Here is a 20,596-nt window from a genome sequence, read left to right on the forward strand (position 1 = left end):
TGTACAAACTTAAACTCAGTTTAAGTAGGTCATGTAAACCGAGTTTAAGTGTACATTTAAAAGTTCAACCTTGTTCAATGATTCTACGTAATCTCAGTTTAAGTATGTACATGTAAACTTATTTTAAGTAGGCCGTGTAAACTAAGTTTAAGTGTACATACTTAAACTCAGTTTAAGTAGATCATGTAAACTTAGTTTAAGTAGCTCATGTAAACTCAGTTCAAGTAGTTCATGTAAACTGAGTTTAAGTGTACATCTAAAAGTTCAACCTTGTTCAATGATTATACGTAATATCAGTTTAAGTATGTACATGTAAACTTAGTTTAAGTAGGTCATGTAAACTGAGTTTAAGTGTACATACTTAAACTCAGTTTAAGTAGGTTATGTAAACTAAGTTTAAGTAGATTATATAAACTAAGTTTACATGAACCTACTTAAACTGAATTTAAGTTAACCTCAACAATGTAAAACTGAAACTGTCGTACGGTGCAGTTGAACAAGAAGAAGAAAATTGAAACCAACGTTATTGAAAAAGAAGAAAAAATTCACTTATTTATATGCAATTGAGTATGAATGAAAGACGTTTTGATTCACTCTTTAATCTTACATAGAGATTAATTGAACATCAAGATTGTTTGATCGTTGGTGGGTGAAAGAAAGTGGAATTTTAGAGTGACAATGAATGAAATCAAGAAAATTTATATAAAAGGACAATTTTGATATTATCAAAAACTTTTTAAAAAAACTGGGTGTATCCAGAAATATATAGGGTGTGAATAGAAAAACTCAATGATAAACCTATTTTATTTCGATTTTTTTTTTAGGAAAAAAAAAGTAGAATTTATTTTTGTTATATATTATCTCACATGTGAATTTGTAATAAATTTTTTGTCAGGCTCCATAAATTTCCGCCACTGTCTCAATTTGAATTACACCATTTACTATCGATATATTACGGTAACCATATATTACAATTTTAGCAATCAATAGTCTACTATTTCGGTTTTTATTTTCTAACATCGACTTCATAATGGCAACCCACTCAATGGAGAACGCATGCAATTTGAGTTTCGGATTATCAACAATTTTCTAGTTGACGCACCCACTTCTTCATTTTAACATCTCATACAAAGATCCTAATATTCATCCGTCATTCACATATTACAGTTTCCTTTAACATCTAATTTCTATTGTTTTAGAATTTTTGTTTTTTTTATCAATAATATATTATATATGTGTTGTGTGGTTCAAATGGTTATAAGTTTTTTTGGTCAAGCTGTCAAATTGCTAGAATTCATCTTTTTCAAAGTATAACTAGGATGTTCGGGGTTCGAACCCCGGCCCTTGCATATAACAATGTATGTTCCTGTCAACTGAGTTATGCTTACGGAAACTTGTTATAATTTAACAATTAAAAGGATGTTTTCTTTCTATATTATGTTTTCATTACACTCTTATCAAAACACTATTCAAGTATACCTATATCAAGTTATTTTTTCTATTGAAACTATTATAATAACATTATTACATTTAAAGGATGAAATTGCGGTGTGTTTTAGTTTAAGGTAGGTTGTGAAATGAGCATGATCTAATTTCCTTTTGTCCATGATGAGAATATTTCATTGGAAACTCTAACGAGAAATTGTAACGATCTTGTAAGGATGGAAAAAATTGTGGTTCAAAGCACACATTCTCTCCTCTTTTACGTACAATAACTTAAATTTTCATTCTAATTAACTATCCTTCACATATGTAATATTGCATAATTAAAAAGAATTGTACTAATAATAATTGCACTACCACCATTTTAATTAGCTAATAGAATGTCTATGATAAAAACAAATTATTCTGTCTACCACATAATGAGTTTTCATCACATATCTTGGAAGAAAAAAAAATTCATCACATATTAATTTCTTTTGCATAGTTTAGAGTAATTATTTGTCTTTACTTCGGACAAAAGTTGAATGCACATTATGTGCAAACTATTGGACAACATATTTATTAGTTATGGTTGAACTCTCAAATCCAACATACTCAATATTATTAAAAGATAAATTTCCATGTTCAACAAATTATGGTTGTTAACACTCGGTCGTCTTGGTATCTTTCTAATATAATTTTTCATCGGCTTCATATTTTAAAGTGCTAATGCTTTCAAGAAATTTCTTTACTAGGCCGATATATTTCCATTTAGTTGTTTTTTTTTCATCCCAGTACCATGGCTACTCTTCCTTATATTTGAAGACAACCGTGGACATAATTCAACATCTTCATCTTCATCTTTATAAAGATGAAAATGTTGAATTATGTTCACCTTTATCTTCATCTTGATAGTTATAAAATGTTAGAGCATTAAATTAAATATTCTTAATTATAAACAAGCACATTAAAAAAAATAGTTTATTCATATGACAATTTAACAAAGATTAAAGTCATTTAATATTGTTTATGTATCAATTATAGATAAAAATCTACTAAGAAATGTTATATCGGTTCTCATGTCAATTGTAAAAAGTAGAGATCAAATATTTGGTCAATGTATATAATATAGTAAGTTGTATCCCTATCATACCACAAGATTAATCAAAACCAAATATATACCGCAAACATGTAACACCTATTCATAAAGTGTATAATAAATTATACACACAACCATCGTAAAGTATAATAGAATGCCATTAAGAGATAGTGCAATCCAATATATTCACTAAGTTATAAGTCCTTAGAAAACGAAGTTGAAGTAGATAGTTGTCATTTAATTCATAAATCTTTAGAAAACGAAGTTGAAGTGGATAGTTGTCATTTAATTATATTTCTATTAATATTATTTTTTTATTAGATAAAATTAAAAAAAGGTTAGAAGTTATAAAATAATATGATAATCATTTTTAAAAGGTGGCCGATAAGCATATAATAATTTAAGTTTAGTTTATAATGTTGAAGCATTTTTAGAGATGCCACAACATCATAATACTTGCTCAAGATTAACCTAAGCTTTGTTTATAATACAAATATAGATAGATTATTATTATTATTATTGTTATTATTATTATATTATTATTATTTCTCATTCTCATAAAGGCAAAAATGCAAAAACAGGGGATCCAACCTCAGAATCAGTGGTGACCCTAAATATGATCGGGGTGAGCTACCACCCATAACTCATACATAATAGTGCACCAGTTATTTTAGTAGTACATATGTATAAATTTTCAGAGGTGAACTTTTTTTTTAATAATATACGTTAATAGTTAGGGAAATACAAATTTTGGTACTCGTATGTTTGCAACAGCGTCTTTAACACGTTTGTGCACGAAAAAAAAAACTAGATAAAAAAAATGAGGCTGAATAAATAATTAATGTTGTTGATGATTCTCATGTAATTTCAAAATGATAGATGATGTAATTTGTAACATGCTCACAAAATAATAGATAATTGCAAAATTTTATGCAACTGTTTATTTATAAAAAAAAAAAAAAAATCAATTATTTGATAGACAAGTAGGGGTTAAAATTATAATCACGCTGTATTTCTAATATATATATATAATATTTATTTTCATGTGACATGTGTGACTCAAAAAGTCATATTTAATACATGAAAAATGAAGGAGATATCTATTCCTTACTATATATATATATATATATATATATATATATATATATAGGATTTTTGGTTCTCGTATTTTTGCAATAGCGTCTTTTACACATTTGTGCACAAAAAAAAAGTAAAAAATAAATAGATAAAAAAAATGAGAGGTTGAATAAATAATTAATGTTGTTGATGATTCTCATGTAATTTCAAAGTGATAAATAATGTAATTTGTAATGTGCTCACAAAATAATAGATAATTGCAATATTTTATGAAACTGTTTATTTATATAAAAAAAAATCAATTATTTGATAGACGATAGATACTAATTGAAATAGGGGTTAAAATTATAATCACTCTGTATTTCTAATATATATAATATTTATTTTCATGTGATATGTGTGATTCAAAAGTCATATTTAATACATGAAAATTGAAGGAGATGTGTATTCTTTACAATATATATATATATATATATATATATATATATATATATTATTGGTGGTTTGTGCATGAAATGTATGAATAAAAAATGCATATTCAGCATACGAAGAATAAGAGAGATTTGTATTATTTGACAGATAGATTGGTGTGATTCATGCATGCAGTCGGTTGTGTTGTTTGTAATTGAAATGCATGACTCAAAGAGTCATTTAATTCGGGGAAACAAGTATCTTGGTCCCTGGGTGTGCACCTCATTATCATAACGGTCTCTGACTTAGGAAAAAAATACAAAAAGTCCCTGGATGTTCGCCTCTGGTAACCACTTTAGTCATTGACATTAAAATTGGCCATTAAAAGCTGAGTTGTCAATTGTTTTGGCTCCCAAGGATATATGACGTGACCTTAGGGACTAAAATGACATAAACCAAATCAAACCAAAAATATTACTTTAAATCCTAGACTGAGTTGTCAATTATGCGTTCGTAGAGTTGCATTGATAATTGTATGAGACAGAAATGTATATTGAATAAGATGCTAAATCATCTTAGTAAAATAGCGTGGCATAAAAATGACTAACCTGGTCAAATATGACTTTGTATTCTAAATTTAACTTTATTTTCAAATTAATAAAAGTTTATAAATGCCTCATGGTAATTAGCATTCTTCAATATAATAATTTCTTGTCGTTCGGACAACTTAAAAATAACATATAATTTGTCATTATGCATCAGTGCATCACAATAGTATTAAATAGTAATCAGGTTAAAAATATAAAATACAAAATATTTAGAATAAAAAAAAATAATTGTACCTTTGACTTTCTATGTAAAAAGAGAATGTGAAAATGTTGACAACACTTCGTCGAGGAATAAATGTCGACATAAAACTGATATTAGAATTGTTAGCGGTCATCTTTAACATGATCTTATATTTTACATCCACCTGTCATTGTTATAAACAAAATTTTATATTTTAGATTCATTTAATAAATAATGTATGTGATCTTTAATAAATGTCGCATATATCGGTTATTGTTTTGCCACAAATCCAGTGCACAAAAAGAGTTTCATTACTGCCGAGTAGGGGTGGGTATGGTTCGGTTAACCATATTAACCGAATCGAACCGAACCGTTTAAGGTTTGGAATTAACCAAACTGAACCAAAATTATGGTTCGGTTAACCATTTTCTTGCCTATTAACCGAACCAAACCAAAACCAAAATTAAGCTATTTTAGATAACCATATTAACCGAACCAAAATTAAATTATAACATCATATTCATAAGCTATTTTAGGTAAGTATTCCAGTAAATATGTGAAGAATAATTCAATTAGTCAATGAAATCAAAAGTACCATTTTTTTTGAAAGAAAAATCAATCAAAAGTACCCTAAATTCCACACATCGCAACTAGGGGTGTTCGCAGTGTGGTTTGGTTCGATTTTAATCATAAAAATCATCCAAACCGCGAAATAAAAAAGCATGTGGTTTGGTTTGGTTCGGTTGATTTTTAAAAAGTTATCCAAACCAAACCAATGCGGCTTGGATTGGTTCGATTTGTGCGGTTTATCGCAAGATAAAAAAATATTACATTAACTCTAATATTGTCAACTTGTCACAAAATAAACATAGGAAATTTTATTTTGTTGTTTTCATGATAAAATATTAGGTAAAATTTATATCAAAATAGGTAAAATTAAGAAGAAACATAAGTATGAAACAAATTATTGAGAAGAAAATGAAACAAATTTATCACTGAAAATAAATTGAAAGAGGTGGAAAGGAATTAGAATCGAATTTGATGGTGCAACAATGAAAAAATCGAATCAAAAGAGATTATTCTTAGGCTATGTAATTAGGCTAGTACATGTTTAAGTAATATTCATTATTCTTGCGGTTTGGTTTGGTTTGGTTCGGTTGCTGAGATGCAAACCGCAAATCAAACCGAACCGCGCGGTTCATTGCAAAAGTCATCCGAATTGATCCGAACCAAGTGCGATTTTTTGCGGTTTCGATTTGGATTGGTTTGGTTTGCAGTTTTTCTATTGGGTTGGTTTGGTTTTGAACACCCCTAATCGCAACACAATAATAAAAATAAAACGGTACTGCATATGCATGAAAAAGAAAAAAAGCGGTGCTTGTGAAAAAATGATGAAAATGAAAAAAGAAGAGAATGGGGAAGAAAGGTTACGAACCAGAGGCAAAAGAAAGTAGTGAAGAAGAAGCCATCGTAATGGTTTGTTTGTTTGAGAAGAAGAAAGAGTAAAAGCACTTTTCAATTCAGCTTATTTTGTGTTGTGCGTGCAGTGATACGAAACATGTGTGTTGCGTTTGTTTGTGATGGGTAAGTTATTTTCAGAAATTTAGATTCCTATGCCATGGGTCAGAAAATAATGGTTGGTTCAGTTCAGTTAATTGAGTTTGGTTCGGTTCAGTTAACCGTTCGATTCAGTTAATGAACTGTTTTTAAAATAACGGTTTGGTTTAATAACCAATGTAGTGGTTCGGTTAATTTTAATTTGGTTCAGTTCGGTTAACCGATTCGATTTAATTTTTGGATATTTTTGCCCACCCCAACCGTTGAGAATGTAAAGACCTTCCTGGTCAGTGGTCAAGATATGTGTCTACTTTGTATTTCTAGGTGGATTGTCTTCATTTCTCTAGAAGAGTCAAAATGTGGTCAATTCTAGTAGTTATTGAAGGTTTAGGGTGTAATCTATGCATCATTTAGGACTTCAATAGAGGACAACTCTTTAAAAATCGTGGACATATATACTCTTCATACTAATTTTCAATGGAGATATACTTTGGCCTCTCACGGTAGATTTGCACATTGGTCATTTGAAAAAACACATGTAATTTGCACATTGGATAAAAAACACTAGCAATGTCCATTAGTAGAATGCATTGCCTCTAATATTTGTCAAAATTCTGTTCCATTAGAGCATTCACCTCTTTAATCCTCGAAATTTCTGGAAGATACACATTTTCAAAAGTATACTATACTTGCTACATGAAATGAAATTACATGAGTAGATAAGTCGAAGACCTTTAAAAGTTCACAAATCTTCTCAACTATCTTAATCTTCAGGTGAAGTTGTAACACCGTTGTGTGGCTCCCTTTTCTTATAATAACATGGAAATACAAACTTGAATTTTGAAGTAATACGTGAAAATTAGAATTCCACATTGGTGAAAATTCAATAACAAGCTTCCTATCTTTCAAGTGTTTTTGTTCAACAATGTTACAAAAAAAATTCAATCTCGAATTATTGTGATTAATATATTTGACATATTGCAAATAATATTCTTAATCATGCTAAGACCATTTTACACTAACAAGTTTGGGATGTGAGCACGCAATCTAGCAAGAAACAAAGCACCATCCAAACATAATTAATTTATTGAACAACGAGAAGTTTGGGATGTGAGCACGCAATCTAGCAAGATACAAGAGTTTTAACGCTGATGCATGTCCAAGACTCGATTCGAACTCAGGACCTTGATTAAGTTAAAAGAGATGCATGTCATCTTATCTCGATGCCCTTAGGTTCTCTTTTGTAGTTTTGACCTTTCAACCCTGAAATGTCCTATAATCACAATAATCAACAACTTGATTTCGGCATATCGGTGGTTAAACTAATCTTTCTTACAATTTTCTACTTAACTTTTAATGTTTTCTTCTCTGCATCGTATATTGCTAAACAATCATTTCCTATAAACACCGTATCAAAAAACTCATCTTCAATAATGTTAAAAGGATATTCATGTACCATAATGAAAATGGCAATAATTTGTCTCATCTTCCCATTAGAGTATCTAACACGAAGAGCAACAAATGTATTACCTAGATTTGAAGGTTGGAAAAGAATGGTGGGTTTGTTTATTTTTTGTGCACAATTGCAACTTCTTCTGCATGGAATTATCAGCGAGTCTCTTTAGATGGCTAGTGCCATATCCCTTCTCTCCATAGTAGACAAATTGTATTTACACTATTCACACACCTAATTGTTGCCTTTGATGCTTGCATAAGTTTGTCGAGATATGATCTGAATTAGAGTCTAACCATGTTTGGCAAGCTACACATAGTCATAGATTCCATCATATTATCATTCTCTTAAAATTATTGAGTGTCATATAAAAATGTCATAATATATTTATTTACAATATCAAAATTCTATACAATTTTTTAGTGTGTTAGACTAGACTAATCAGCGTAACTTATATATTGTAATGCTTTTACAATAACTATACAAACAAAAAATACTAAAGACAAAGAAAGGGACAAAAAATAATTTACAACTCCAATATTGCTGCCCATTAAGCTGCATGTTGTTAGAGATTTAGTTCCTTTCTTGTCAACCAAATTTGAATTAGAAAACTATCCAACACCCCCCCTTTTCATTACACCCTCCCTTTTCATTAACATTCATCAATCTTTTTTTATAATATCTTCATTAATTATTCTTCAAAAAAGTGTCTGGATGACCTATACAAATCATAAGGAGCCCATAGATGGTCCACAATGCATGGCTTCCTTGAATCCAACCTCAACCATGGTTTACCTTTTCCACTCCAATGCAATAAACTAATAGGACCAGGGTGTAAACTTCTACATTTACCTTCAATGTTATCTCCACCTAAACCATGTTGGTTCCATCTATGATCCACTGCTTTAATATTCCCTGCCAAAACCAACAAAAATGGTGGAAGAGAACCCAAATGATATATCCTCTTAGATTTCTTTTGCACAGCCATCCATTCCTCAACTTTTTCTGTATACTTTTCTTTTCTCCATTTATCCACATCCATCACCATTACACCCGTGTTAAAATAACATGGCTTTCTTCCGTCAAACGTCTTTGCCAGAACCGGGTCCGACCAAAATTGTTTTGTGAAATACAATGTGAAATCTGTATGACAATATTCTGGAGCAGCCACTACTTTCCCTTCCATGTCTACACCCCAAAGCTTAGCTATATCATCAACTACAACAAGGTCAGAATCTAAATATATCACACGTTGTACATTTTCTGGTATTGTATCTGCAAGATATATCCTTGCATAATTCAAAGGTTGATCCAATGCTTTTCTAATGGACTTTGATATCTTACCGCGAACACGATCAGAATTAAAGTGATAAATCGTCATGTTTAGATAAGGGAAGGTTGATTTTATGCTTGTGAATAGTTCAGGAGCACCATGAGCAGAAAGAAAGTAGAAGGCAAGATTTTCTGGACATGTTGAATGTTGTAACATGGATAACACTGCAGCCATGGTTCCACGAAGGTAATTGACATCAAGGGTCATGGCAACATTTATACGATCAGCTTCTGTGGAGCCACATTCCTCGCCGTTTCGGAAGGCAGGGGCTTCACGAAAAAAAGGGAGGTTAGAAGAGGGTAGGCGGACAAGGCCAAGACGGATAGAGGTAATGGGTTGGAAGAAGGACAGGAGGCCAAGGAGTATGACAACTACACGAGAATTGAAACTCCTGAAGACCATCCTGTCTTAAAAGAAACACAAGCAAGGTTTTTCTTGTTTTGAAAGAAATCTTGGGTTTGGAGATTTCATAGAACAAAATCTAATGAAGAGAGGACATTGAGTCTCGCATGGTGCATGAGATTGTGAGTGGATGCAATATTTTTATTGTGAGGATGAGAGAAACTTTCGGGTGATCTATCTTTGATTTTGACTTTTGACTAATTTTGAAACTTACATGGCTTCAAGGAGTCAAATAAATTAGTATATTCTTATTCATTTTATTTTGACTTTTGACTAATTTTGAAACTTCCATGCATGATCTTATTTTCTCAAAATAGTTAAATAAAGTTATGATAACGTACCAACCAAAGGGATGAGGCATACACAAGCTCAATGCACCAATTAGCGCTTATAATGCGTATCTTCTGACAAATAGTTTTATTAATTTGTAGCACATCACATATGGTTTTTTCTACATTGGTGTAAATTATTTTTGAGTTAATAGTAGTTTTGACTCTTAAATATTAGAAAGTTGCGATTTTATTCTCATAACAAAATAAAATACAATTCAGCCTCTTAAGTACTACCCTTTTACAGTTTTGGCTTCGTGCTAATTTTGACCAAGTCAATGCTGACATAGACGCCACATGTGTAATTTTTTAATTTTTTTTAATTATAGAAAAATAAAAATAACTATTTTTTTTATTTTTTTAATTAAAAAAATAAAAAAATTACACAAGTGGCATCCACTTCATCGTTGAATTGGTCTGATAAAGTTATTGATTATATATTTCAAAAGATTCTATGAATGAATTTAGATTATATAATCTACTCAGTCCAGAATATAGATTGTGACGTTACAAACAATATTTGAATGATTTGTGATGTGTTTAATGTATGACTATTACTTTTACCACCCTATTGCATTCTCACGCACCCTGTAAATTTTTCAAAAATGCCCTTGTGCAATTCGGATTTCATAATCCGAATTCATGTTTCACTAATTCGGATTTTATAATCCGAACTATGCTTATGTATAATCAACAATCAGAATCTCACACATTTGAGCAGTTTTGAATTTTGCTTTTAAAAACAACAAAAACAAAGTAAAAAATGCTAAAAATCTGTCAAATAAAATCATAAAAATACAACCAAAAAATTCTAAAATCAAATAAAACTAATGCAAATTTTTTTCGGATTTTTTCTGAGAATATGAAAAAATTTAAAAAATGAAGAATAGATCTAAACGATGTAATTTTGGATTTTGAGGAGCGGAGTCCCGTAAGAAGTCCCTTCTAAGGGAGTCATGATCCTTGTTTTTTTTTTCTTCTGATTTTCTGGAGAATTTTCGGAGCAATCCGATCAAGTAGCCCGAAAATCAGATTTTTGACTATGAACAGTTAACAATGACCCAAAATAGAATGATTGTGTTGGAACAAAATGTATTTCACAGTAAACCTTAATGAGTTTTGATGATAACAAGGTATTAAAAATTGTCAATTGGTTATTGCTAATAATTGTTCAAGTGTACAGGACCATAGGCAAAGTTAATCAATTTCAATAGGTCTTGGAAGAACAATAGAGAGCAAAGGAATCTAAAGCATCTGAAGAAAACTGCGTCTGAAGCTATGAAGTGCTTCTGAAGTAACAAGTGCCTCTGAAGTAATGACGTCGTCAGAAGCAGAAGTCCATCAGAAGTAAGATTTCATCAGAAGCTATTTCATCACCAGAAGCTACAGTTGATCAGAAAATTTAAACTGAAGTTTCAAAGGAGCTGTTTTTCGTTTTAATCTCGTCTAAGAAAACGAAGAATTGAAAGGGAGGTATCAACAGTCATTTGAAAAGCATTGGGTGCTTGTCCTTCATTGAAGAGTTGACAAAGTACAAGTGTACAACCACTACCTCCACTACTCTGTTTTTGTCTACGCTACAAGACAAGACAACAGCTCTGCCTGCAGAAATGTTCCTTCAAGATAGGAATGAATTTGAATTTGATCCGTCATAGGACTACACCCAAATTAGGCAAAAGATTACTGGTGGATGATCAAAGGAACTCAACGACTCTTTAGACGTGCTAAAAATCTCAACGTCTCTCTACTCATCTCTATATAAAGGAGTAAAGACTTGAAGATTGGCAAGAGACATCAACACAAGTTAAAAGCGCCAAAACTCTGCCAAATTTGATTCTATAAAGCACTTTGAATTTCTGCACTGATTTGATATATCTTAGAAATTCTTAAGTCCAGAGTCTTTATTGCATTGTATTGTGAACACCACTGATTGTATATCAAGTGTTCAAAGTCAAACATTTTCTGTGTAATTTTGTTTGAATAGAAGTCTCTCGTCTGCGTGCTTGAGCATTTGAGAAGTCTCATACTAAAGAGTATTGAGCATCTGTAATCTGTGTGATTATTAGTGGAAATCTCCTTGGAAGTGCAAGGGGGACTGGACTACTTCCGGTTTGTGGAAGGAACCAGAATAATTGGTTGTGTCTCTCTTTCTTTTCTCTGTTCTGTTTTCATTCCGCTGCATATCTGATTCTGAACATCACATCAGAAGCATTCCTAACCAGCTTCTGAAGTGTTATCAGAAAAAGAATTTTTAGAGAAAAAGAAAACACAATTCAACCCCCATTCTTGTGTTTTTCTCACCTTCAGATTGGAGTTAGGAAGATTAATATTTTCCATAAAATGACTATTTATGTTACAAACATATTTAGAATTTGTGCTGATATAGTTTGGAATATATAATTCGAAAAAAATCATGTAAACGTCCTATTTTTTGAGGTTTTCGGATTACAAAATTTGAATAAAATTTGTAACTCATTTTTTCACATTATAACAAAGGAAGAATTCGAATTATGAAATCCGAAAATTTCAAGGATATTTTTGGAGAAGAAGAAAAAAAGGGCGCACGAGAAAATGAATAGGGCGGGAAAAGTAATAGTCTTGATGTATTTTTCCTTAGGGTCTACAGGTCAAGTACAACCTTGAGCCCAATCTCAATTTTTCCGTTATACTCAGCCCAATATGCAGTTTCACGCGAAAACGCGCGCATTTCAAATTCTGAAATTCAGATTTGGAAAATTTAGAGATCGCTCTTTCACTCTGCTACAATCCTTTTCTTCTCTCACAACTTGGAGACTCCAACAATCAGAAAACCTAACCGGTAAATTCATCTCAACCGTTTTTCATCTTCTTCGCTCTTGCATTCATAATTTGAATCCATCTCAATATCTGATTAATTCATCTATCTTCATTTTTTTTCTCAATTAATCAAAGATCTATATGATACGAGCTTACTCTTCTGATTCTGTTCAGTATTATTGTGTTATTTATTTGTTGCAGTTGTATCATCATAGATAATTTTATCTTATCTTTCTATTTTCGAAATCTTCAGATTTTGCTAGCTAATGCTATGTTAGGTTTTGAAATCTTCAGATTCTGATTTCGATTTCTGTTTTTGTTTAATTGGTGAATTTTCTAATGTTTTGGTTACGTGTGTAAGTTTGATTTTAAATTTTGAGTATTTTTGGATGAAATTCTCTAAAAAGAATTTTGTAAATAAATGTTATATATTTTGAAGATAAACTTCTAGTATCAGTTTGAAATGAATTTTCGTAAACTCAGTCCCTATTTAGATTGACTTATTTGAGCTTATCCACTGACGTAAGTTTTGTGAAACGGTTTGGGAGAAAATATGAAAAGAGCGTATGACATTGTTCATAAGCTTTTTCCAGCTTAATTTCATAATAACTTATGAAAACAACTTAGAGTTTATACAAAAACATCTTAGTCCCTATTTTGGAATTGCTTATTTGAGCTTATCTACTAGCTTAAGTTTTGTGAGACTATTTGAGAGAACTTATGAAAATAAGTTATAGCTAATACGAAAACAATTTAACTATTTTATCTTTTGCTATAGAAATTGCTTATACATAAGCGCTTATCATTATAAGCGCATGTGCTATAATCTGCAAATTTTAGTGGAGAAATTTATGTTACCTAGAAATTATAATTCAAACTTGTTTTATACCTATAGGCTTAACCAATGTCAGCTCAAAAAGGAAGCATGGACAGTGGAGCTTCAAGGAAACGTATGAAACCTGGGGTAATTGTTGTTTTCGCCTTTCAACCTTTTTCTTGTCATGAATTTACAGCAGTTCTAGCATTCTTTGATGTTTCATTTGCTTTTCTTTTCACAATAAACAGGTACAGGAAAAGATTGGAGATGAAGCAGAATCGCAGATTGTACTTGTACAGGAGGAAGGATTTGAGACTAACCAAGTTGGGTCTGAAGAAATGGAGCTGAATATTTCTCTTGTTCTTGAGAAGATTGAGAATTTTACTCAGAGGGTAGCTATATAATGTTACACTTACACACTGTTTGAAGCTTGAAATCATAAGCTAGATGAATGTTAAATCTTTGAAATGTTTAATTGTGGATTTCTTGTAGGTATCTGAGCTTTTGGAATCAGGGAAAACAATGCTTAAGGAGCTATGCAATGAATTTGAAGAGAAACTGATTATGTGAGTTATGAAGTTACCATTGAACATTCAATGTTTAAACTATCTTTCACTTTAAATATTGTTAGTTTTTGACTTTTTATGGTGTGATTCTTTTAACTTTCAAATAAGCAGGATTCACAAGGAGCAGGTTGAAAAATGGCAGGAAGAAATCAAAGAACTCCGAGCACTCGATGCCTCAAATGAGGAAGCCAATGCTCTTCTGCAAAATGCTCGATATGTACTTCAGCTCACTCGTAATGATTAGTCAATGTAGTTGCCTCGTGTCATGTCTAGGTATATGCATAATCTCTCACCCCCCCCCCCCCCCCCCCCCCCCTAAACATTTTTCATCAGGTAAAAAGTATACTTTGATAAAACAGGTGTGAATGTGCTAACTCTGGGAATACTTGGGCTGTCTTGGATCATTAATATCCAATTCATTTCTATTGGGCTGTGTTTGACTGTTTATCATTAGATTAAACTTTACTTGAAAATATGTAATCATCATTCATGACATTTGGTTAAAATTGTTGGAGGTATGGTAATAGTAATGACAGATAAATCTATAGCATCTTAGTTTGAAGGATGGCATTTCAGAAACAGGACCAATGTTTCTTGACTAAAGAAAGAGATGCAGTAGTAGTCCAACCTTTTTCCCCCTAAATGTTATTCTTTTTTGAACTTGCCTTGACTAATTTGTTGATGATGATTTGAGCTTTGCTAAAGCCTAGCATATTTTAAAGGGTTAATATTGAGAATGAGATTTTAGTAGCAGGTTTTCAAACGTCTACTGATTAAATGAAAATTTATGAGGTTTTCCAAATAATCTTTGTTAGTGAACATTGAATTAATTATGTTTGACTCTGGTTTATACTGGAGTCTTTGCTATAGTTCTCTGTAAATCAGTAATGAGTCACTGAAGACATAAGGATAAAAATATTCACGGAATTGATTGTGATCAAACTCATGTGTAGTAACATCATGTTCCAACTTCTGAAAAGAAAAAAATAACTAGTTTAAATTACGTTAACTATGAAAAGAAAAAAATGTTAGTGTTGTTGCCAATAAATATTGAAGCAACTCGTAAGGAGTTGATTCACTTATCGCAAGGCTTTGATGGCTATCAATAAGTAACTTTGTAAGCGTTTTTTCAGTTTTTAAAGTTCGGTCTTATTTTAATAAGTTTCAAACTTTGATTCACCTAACCATTTAAAATGTAATTACATATTTGAGCGTTTGTGCCTCCTTACTCAATCGATAATGTCGAAATTGTTAGATTAAACATTTTTATCCGAACTTTAACGTCGTAATCAAGTAGATATGTGTGTAAGTTTTAGTGGTGTTTTGGAGTTTATTTATGTCAAAATAAACCTCGTTAACATAACAATTTTGAAAAATTGTGCTAAATAACATTTCTGAAATTAAAATGAGGGTTTAAAAATGGTTACATCAAGCAGCCTCCCTGACTGACCCCCGCGGAGCATTCTCCTCTTCTCCACTATGCCGTATAACACTCTACTCCACCTCAGCATTCTCCCACCCAGTTAAAGCAAAAAAAAAAAAACTGTTTCTAACCTCACTCCTCACGGTCGTGTTTCTTTCTTCTTCTTCTTCTCAGTTCTCCCCTAACCTCGCGTCCCCGCCCAACCTCCATCTCTCTCAGCCGTGCGCCGCCACACACACCAGTCACCACCACCAATCAAACCTCCATATATCCTGTAGTTCTCCTTTCTTTGATTTTTTTTATTGAACAACAGAAGCTGAGAAAGAGAAAATGAAATTGAAGGTTGGTTTGAAAATTGCTCCTTCTTTCTTCTTATCTAATTTGCTAATCACTTATTCTTCTTTCCTAATTTCATTACTATTCTGTTGATATGAGCAAAATTGTGAAATTTCACCCAAACAAAACATGATAGAGCCATGAGAATACACATGATATGTTTTTAATCCTTGCCATTCAATTGAATAAGTGGTTATATGCTAATTTAACTTGGTTGAATCCTGTTAGATGATGATAATGAAAATGTTTATAATGTTAATGACCTTCACATTGGTGTAGATGTATTTCATCCAAGAAATTGGGGTTCTGGCAAGTCTAAAATGATTGAGTTATTAGCTACTAAAAGAGATTTTACTAGTGTGTAGGTTTCTAGAGATAAATTTCTAGACATTTAACTACTAATCTATATCAGAGGCTGCATGTTGTAATATGTCTAGAAATCAAGTATGTTGTCATCATGTGAATTAAGAGAACTGCATTTTAGGGGGTTTTATTTGATGCTTAAATGAAATTTCATGTCTTTGTAATGTGAATCACAAATCCGTGCTTCTGGTTATGAACCTCTTTATTTTTTAGATTGTGTTTTTGACTTTTTGTGACAAATATGATATCACATTAAACAATTCTATTCTTTGATGCTTACATGTTATCTGCATTTGTAACTTTGCAGCTGGTTTTTTGTGTTATGGTTATTGATTTTATTATTGGTTGTACATTTTGGCACTTGAGTGTTGTATACAGACCTCACTTGTTTTTGTTGATTGGAAACTTGGATTCGGATTCTACATGATTTATTTTTTATTTGGAATTGTAATTGTAATAAACCGATGTTATCTGATTCTTTTAGCATTTTTATTTATGGTTCTATTTTGGTTGGTTTTAAGGTTTGAAGTTATTACCATCTGGAAGTAACACTTCCTGTTTGTTAGTGAAAGATTAGAGTTGAAGAAAGATGCTAAGGAGAAGGCTTTCTGTTCTCTCAACTTCAATCATCAGAAGTTCGACTCATAACAAATCCATTCTCGGATATCCGTCTATCCAATTTCATCCCTTGCAGCTCCCTCACTCTCTCAACGTTTTTGCCACATTTAATCCCAATGCTCGCCCAGATTTTCAAGGTTTTAGAGCTTACAGTCTTCTGGCCTTGAATGATCTGAGAGATAATGTTCCCCGAAAACAGAAGACAAGGAAAGGTCGTGGTATTGGATCTGGAAAGGGAAAGACTGCTGGGAGGGGTCACAAAGGCCAGAGAGCCAGGAAAGGTTCAAAGTTGGGGTTCGAAGGAGGCCAAACCCCTCTTCGCCGTAGGATGCCCAAACGTGGTTTCAAGAACCCATTTAGCCTCACTTTTCAGGTATACCTTTTCCTGTTTAAAAATCTTTTTTTGTTTTTGATTAATGATTCTTCTTTGTATTTAACCGGGAACTTGACCATTGGCTACCTAATGTTTGCTGCATCAGGAAAATGAAAATATGCCTTGGTATATTATTAGAGTTCATTAGTTATAATTGTGGAATTCCTATAGTTTTGAACATTATAATTCTGAGATTTATGGGTGGTTGCTTGTGAGAAATTATGGAGTTCTTCATCCGAGACTTTTTCAGAATTTCTCTTGCATACTTATTAAAACCAATAAAGACTATTCTGCTTGACTTCCATTCCAAGAAAGAAAACCATATCTCCAGGAATATTATTAAAAAGGAAGCATACCCGAGCATCCTTGTGAAGCTGAAGTGCTATGCTTAATGAAAATACTAGGTTTTAATTTTATTACAAGTCATCACATGCAAGATAAGATTTTTCTTTCAAGGACTCTGAAATCTTCTGTAAACATATGTGGCTGAGTGGCTTGACTGTGTTGGTTTTGATTGATAAACCTCTTATTTCCACATGTCAATTGCCAAGTATGATATGCACTAAAAAGTTATGTGAATGCCGGCAACAAATATATGTCAAAGTTTATACTTTTTTTTTTTTTTTTGAACAAGAGTTTATACTTTATTGTATTGACATTTGACGGATATTTATCGAATGTATTTTAACTGTGTGATTTTTAATATAGAATGACATAATTCCAAATGTGTAGTTCACTTTGGCTGATATATTTGAGCCTTCAGGTTTATGAGCGTTAAGTATTCTAGGGGCCTATTCAAGCTGTATTAAATAATTGTGTGCATAATTTAATTCCTTAATAATTTTTATTTTAATGTCTAGATATGTTTATGAGGAGTAGAGTAGTCATAATCCCCTAGCCGTGGTTTGAGCTCATATTTTTGGACCTACCCTGTTTGGTATCCTTCCCCTTTGTTCCTCAATATATTAGTCATATGTATTGCTATATTCAAAATTGTTTTATTTCTTCTTTTGCAGCCAATAGGTTTGGGAAAAATTGCAACGTTTATCAATGCAGGCAAGATAGATTCTTCTGAATTGATCACAATGAAAACACTCAAGGTTTTTGTGACCACTTCCTCACTTAAAATGAATTTGTTTGCTTCATGTGCTCCCTCTCATTCTTTTGTTTGTTATTATTACCGTACACAGGATGCAGGGGTACTTGGGAAGCAAATTAAAGATGGAGTAAGATTGATGGGGCGTGGTTCTGAGAAAATCCAATGGCCAATTCATCTTGAGGTATGTATACTTTGATTTGATGGCTAAGTAATAAGTGTTTTTGAGGACCACTACAAATCTACAATGCCATTTGATCCTTAAATCTTTAGAAATACTTTTTAACTTTTTTGAACTTATCTTTGTCTAATATCATGAATTTAGCCGTTGGTCCTAAGCTCATAACTAATCACCATTCTTGCCTTTGTTTTAACTTTGACAACATGAATGGTATATAAAGTTTCTATAGCGTCTAAGGATTAAGGACAAAATTTTGGCTTGAGGTTTCGTAATTTGGATTTTGCTATGAAGGGTTGGAATAGCTCTTATATCTTCAGAGTTTACTTGCTAATTTTCTCTAACTTAGGTATTTTCCATTTTGAATTTCAAATAAAGAATTAAACTCATATAGTATGAGATTATGATTACATGTTATGCTTTTGTTTATCAATGAGATGAATAAATGTAAAATTGATACTTTTTTCAATTCTAAACACTTAAGGTGTAGTTTTTATACAGTCATAAACTTTATAGGCATAAAAGAGGGATGTGTTATAACATATTGAGTTTACAGGTGACAAGGGTCACTGTCAGGGCCAAGGAAGCAGTTGAAGCGGCTGGTGGATCCGTCAGAAAGGTGTATTACAATAAGTTAGGCTTTCAGGCACTGTTGAAGCCCGAGTGGTTTGAGAAGAAAGGAAGATTGTTGCCTAAAGCAGCTAGACCTCCTCCAAAGCAAAAGGATAAAGTTGATAGCATTGGACGACTGCCTGCCCCGAAGAAGCCAATTCCATTTTTAGTTGAAGGAAGCAAGGATCTTCTAGTAGGTCAGCTCAGTTAAATAACTAACATGTTTAGTACTCTTTTTTCTGGAATTTGTAATTTTTTGTAAGCGGTTTGCCCTAAAGGTTTTTATACAGTTTCTCACAATATCCCGGTAGTTCATTCCTAATAGATAAATTAATTTCATTTGGGACAAATGAAATGAGGAAATCTTGTTTTTTTATGTAATTTCTTTTCAAGAAACTAGTGTTGATCACTCAGCTGAACAGAACTAATTTTTGTGTGTGCTGGGAGGATGATGCTAGCCTCTTCAATAATGAAAAATGGCTAGAACTATTTCACCTTTCTTTTTACATTTGTGTAAGATTCATAAGGATGGTAGGTCAAATAAATTGGTTGATTTTTTATTTATTTTTTTTATAGAAAAAGGTTATATTTTTAACAAACATAAAAAATCACTTGAGTGGTTTTGTAATGTCAAAGAGGGTTTGTGTTTCCAATATTCTTGTGGCAGATCATGCATCTTGATCCGAACTTAGATATGAGTTTGTTTTTTCGTGTTATGTAAAAGTTAGGACCCTTCAGAAAATAATGTTAAGAGTTAGGAGACCTTTAAGACAAATGAAGGCTACCTGGCTTCACATTTCATGCGTCCACCATCCAAACACTGCGTAAATCCTCCAGAGAAGAGAAACTGAATTCACAGAACCCCTTTCCTAAAGATACCATCTTCCACGAAGTGAAAGGTTTCTAAAGTGAATATAGTTTGGTTTGTTTTCGGTGTGCTAGAGTATCGAGCGAACTAAGGTTGAAAGGTATATTTTCAACCAAGTGATTCTAGGGTAACCGGCATATTTTTTGGTTTGTAGTTCAGGAGCAGATCACCTTTCTAACCCACCCTTCAACACCATGATGCAACAGTGCAAACTTTTTTTTTCAACCCTCGTATTCATCCTCAGATTTTTATGGATATGCACCTTTTACACAAGGTTAATGTAATTAAGTCAGACAGATGAATATCACTTGAACAAAAGTATGTTGTTGAGTCGCACTGGGAACATCAATAAAGCTTTACCACCAGGTATGGGATTGGGATCAGGTTCCAGAAATAAGATTATAATATGCAATCACCTTGGAAGATTGGAAAGTAATACCATAAATGGTCATAAAATAAATTCTGCATAAATTGACTGACACTTAAGTCTAATATGCAATCACCTTGTAGTATTATTTTATTCTTTCTAGCCATACCCCAAAAAACATTCAGTTATACCAAATTTATTTAAAAAAAATTGGATCAAAATATTGAAATTGATCTTATTCGTATAGTTTTTTCAAAATCCTTTTTCTTTCTTTCTTTATCTCATATAAATTTTAAGATGTATGCATCTTA

General features: G+C 32.0%; 3 protein-coding genes across 4 annotated transcripts; 2 read left to right on the forward strand and 1 right to left on the reverse strand.

Annotated features, from left to right (window-relative positions):
• Positions 1–8,499: 8,499 nt before the first annotated feature.
• Positions 8,500–9,363, reverse strand: LOC25494059 (probable galacturonosyltransferase-like 4). Its single transcript, XM_013602774.3, has one exon. The coding sequence runs from the start codon at positions 9,346–9,348 to the stop codon at positions 8,500–8,502; it is 849 nt and encodes a 282-aa protein (XP_013458228.2). The 5' UTR covers positions 9,349–9,363.
• A 3,140-nt stretch (positions 9,364–12,503) lies between these two features.
• LOC25494060 (uncharacterized) lies at positions 12,504–14,344 on the forward strand. The gene is made up of 5 exons (XM_013602775.3): positions 12,504–12,690; positions 13,564–13,632; positions 13,734–13,877; positions 13,978–14,051; positions 14,163–14,344. The coding sequence occupies exons 2-5, from the start codon at positions 13,573–13,575 to the stop codon at positions 14,293–14,295; spliced, it is 411 nt and encodes a 136-aa protein (XP_013458229.1). The 5' UTR covers positions 12,504–12,690; positions 13,564–13,572; the 3' UTR covers positions 14,296–14,344.
• A 1,125-nt stretch (positions 14,345–15,469) lies between these two features.
• LOC25494061 (50S ribosomal protein L15) lies at positions 15,470–19,567 on the forward strand. Of its 2 annotated transcripts, none has more exons than XM_024781207.2 (5): positions 15,470–15,816; positions 16,695–17,164; positions 18,181–18,264; positions 18,355–18,444; positions 18,995–19,567. In XM_024781207.2, the coding sequence occupies exons 2-5, from the start codon at positions 16,763–16,765 to the stop codon at positions 19,259–19,261; spliced, it is 843 nt and encodes a 280-aa protein (XP_024636975.2). In that variant the 5' UTR covers positions 15,470–15,816; positions 16,695–16,762; the 3' UTR covers positions 19,262–19,567. The 2 variants fall into 2 exon arrangements, with proteins under 2 accessions (XP_024636975.2, XP_013458230.2); XM_013602776.3 differs by having other exon boundaries at positions 16,740–17,164.
• The last annotated feature ends 1,029 nt before the right edge of the window (positions 19,568–20,596 follow it).

This window comes from Medicago truncatula, chromosome 4 (genome assembly GCF_003473485.1).
Source record: "Medicago truncatula cultivar Jemalong A17 chromosome 4, MtrunA17r5.0-ANR, whole genome shotgun sequence".
NCBI lineage: Eukaryota > Viridiplantae > Streptophyta > Magnoliopsida > Fabales > Fabaceae > Medicago > Medicago truncatula.

Excerpts from the sequence above, each read along its gene's own strand:
- LOC25494059 (XM_013602774.3), bottom strand. The coding sequence starts at position 9,348 with ATGACCCTTGATGTCAATTACCTTCGTGGAACCATGGCTGCAGTGTTA.
- LOC25494060 (XM_013602775.3), top strand. The coding sequence starts at position 13,573 with ATGTCAGCTCAAAAAGGAAGCATGGACAGTGGAGCTTCAAGGAAACGT. Across the intron at positions 13,878-13,977 it reads TTGAGAATTTTACTCAGAGG|GTATCTGAGCTTTTGGAATC; the intron begins GTAGCTATATAA and ends GATTTCTTGTAG. Across the intron at positions 14,052-14,162 it reads TTTGAAGAGAAACTGATTAT|GATTCACAAGGAGCAGGTTG; the intron begins GTGAGTTATGAA and ends TCAAATAAGCAG.
- LOC25494061 (XM_024781207.2), top strand. The coding sequence starts at position 16,763 with ATGCTAAGGAGAAGGCTTTCTGTTCTCTCAACTTCAATCATCAGAAGT. Across the intron at positions 18,265-18,354 it reads TCACAATGAAAACACTCAAG|GATGCAGGGGTACTTGGGAA; the intron begins GTTTTTGTGACC and ends TACCGTACACAG. Across the intron at positions 18,445-18,994 it reads AATGGCCAATTCATCTTGAG|GTGACAAGGGTCACTGTCAG; the intron begins GTATGTATACTT and ends TTGAGTTTACAG.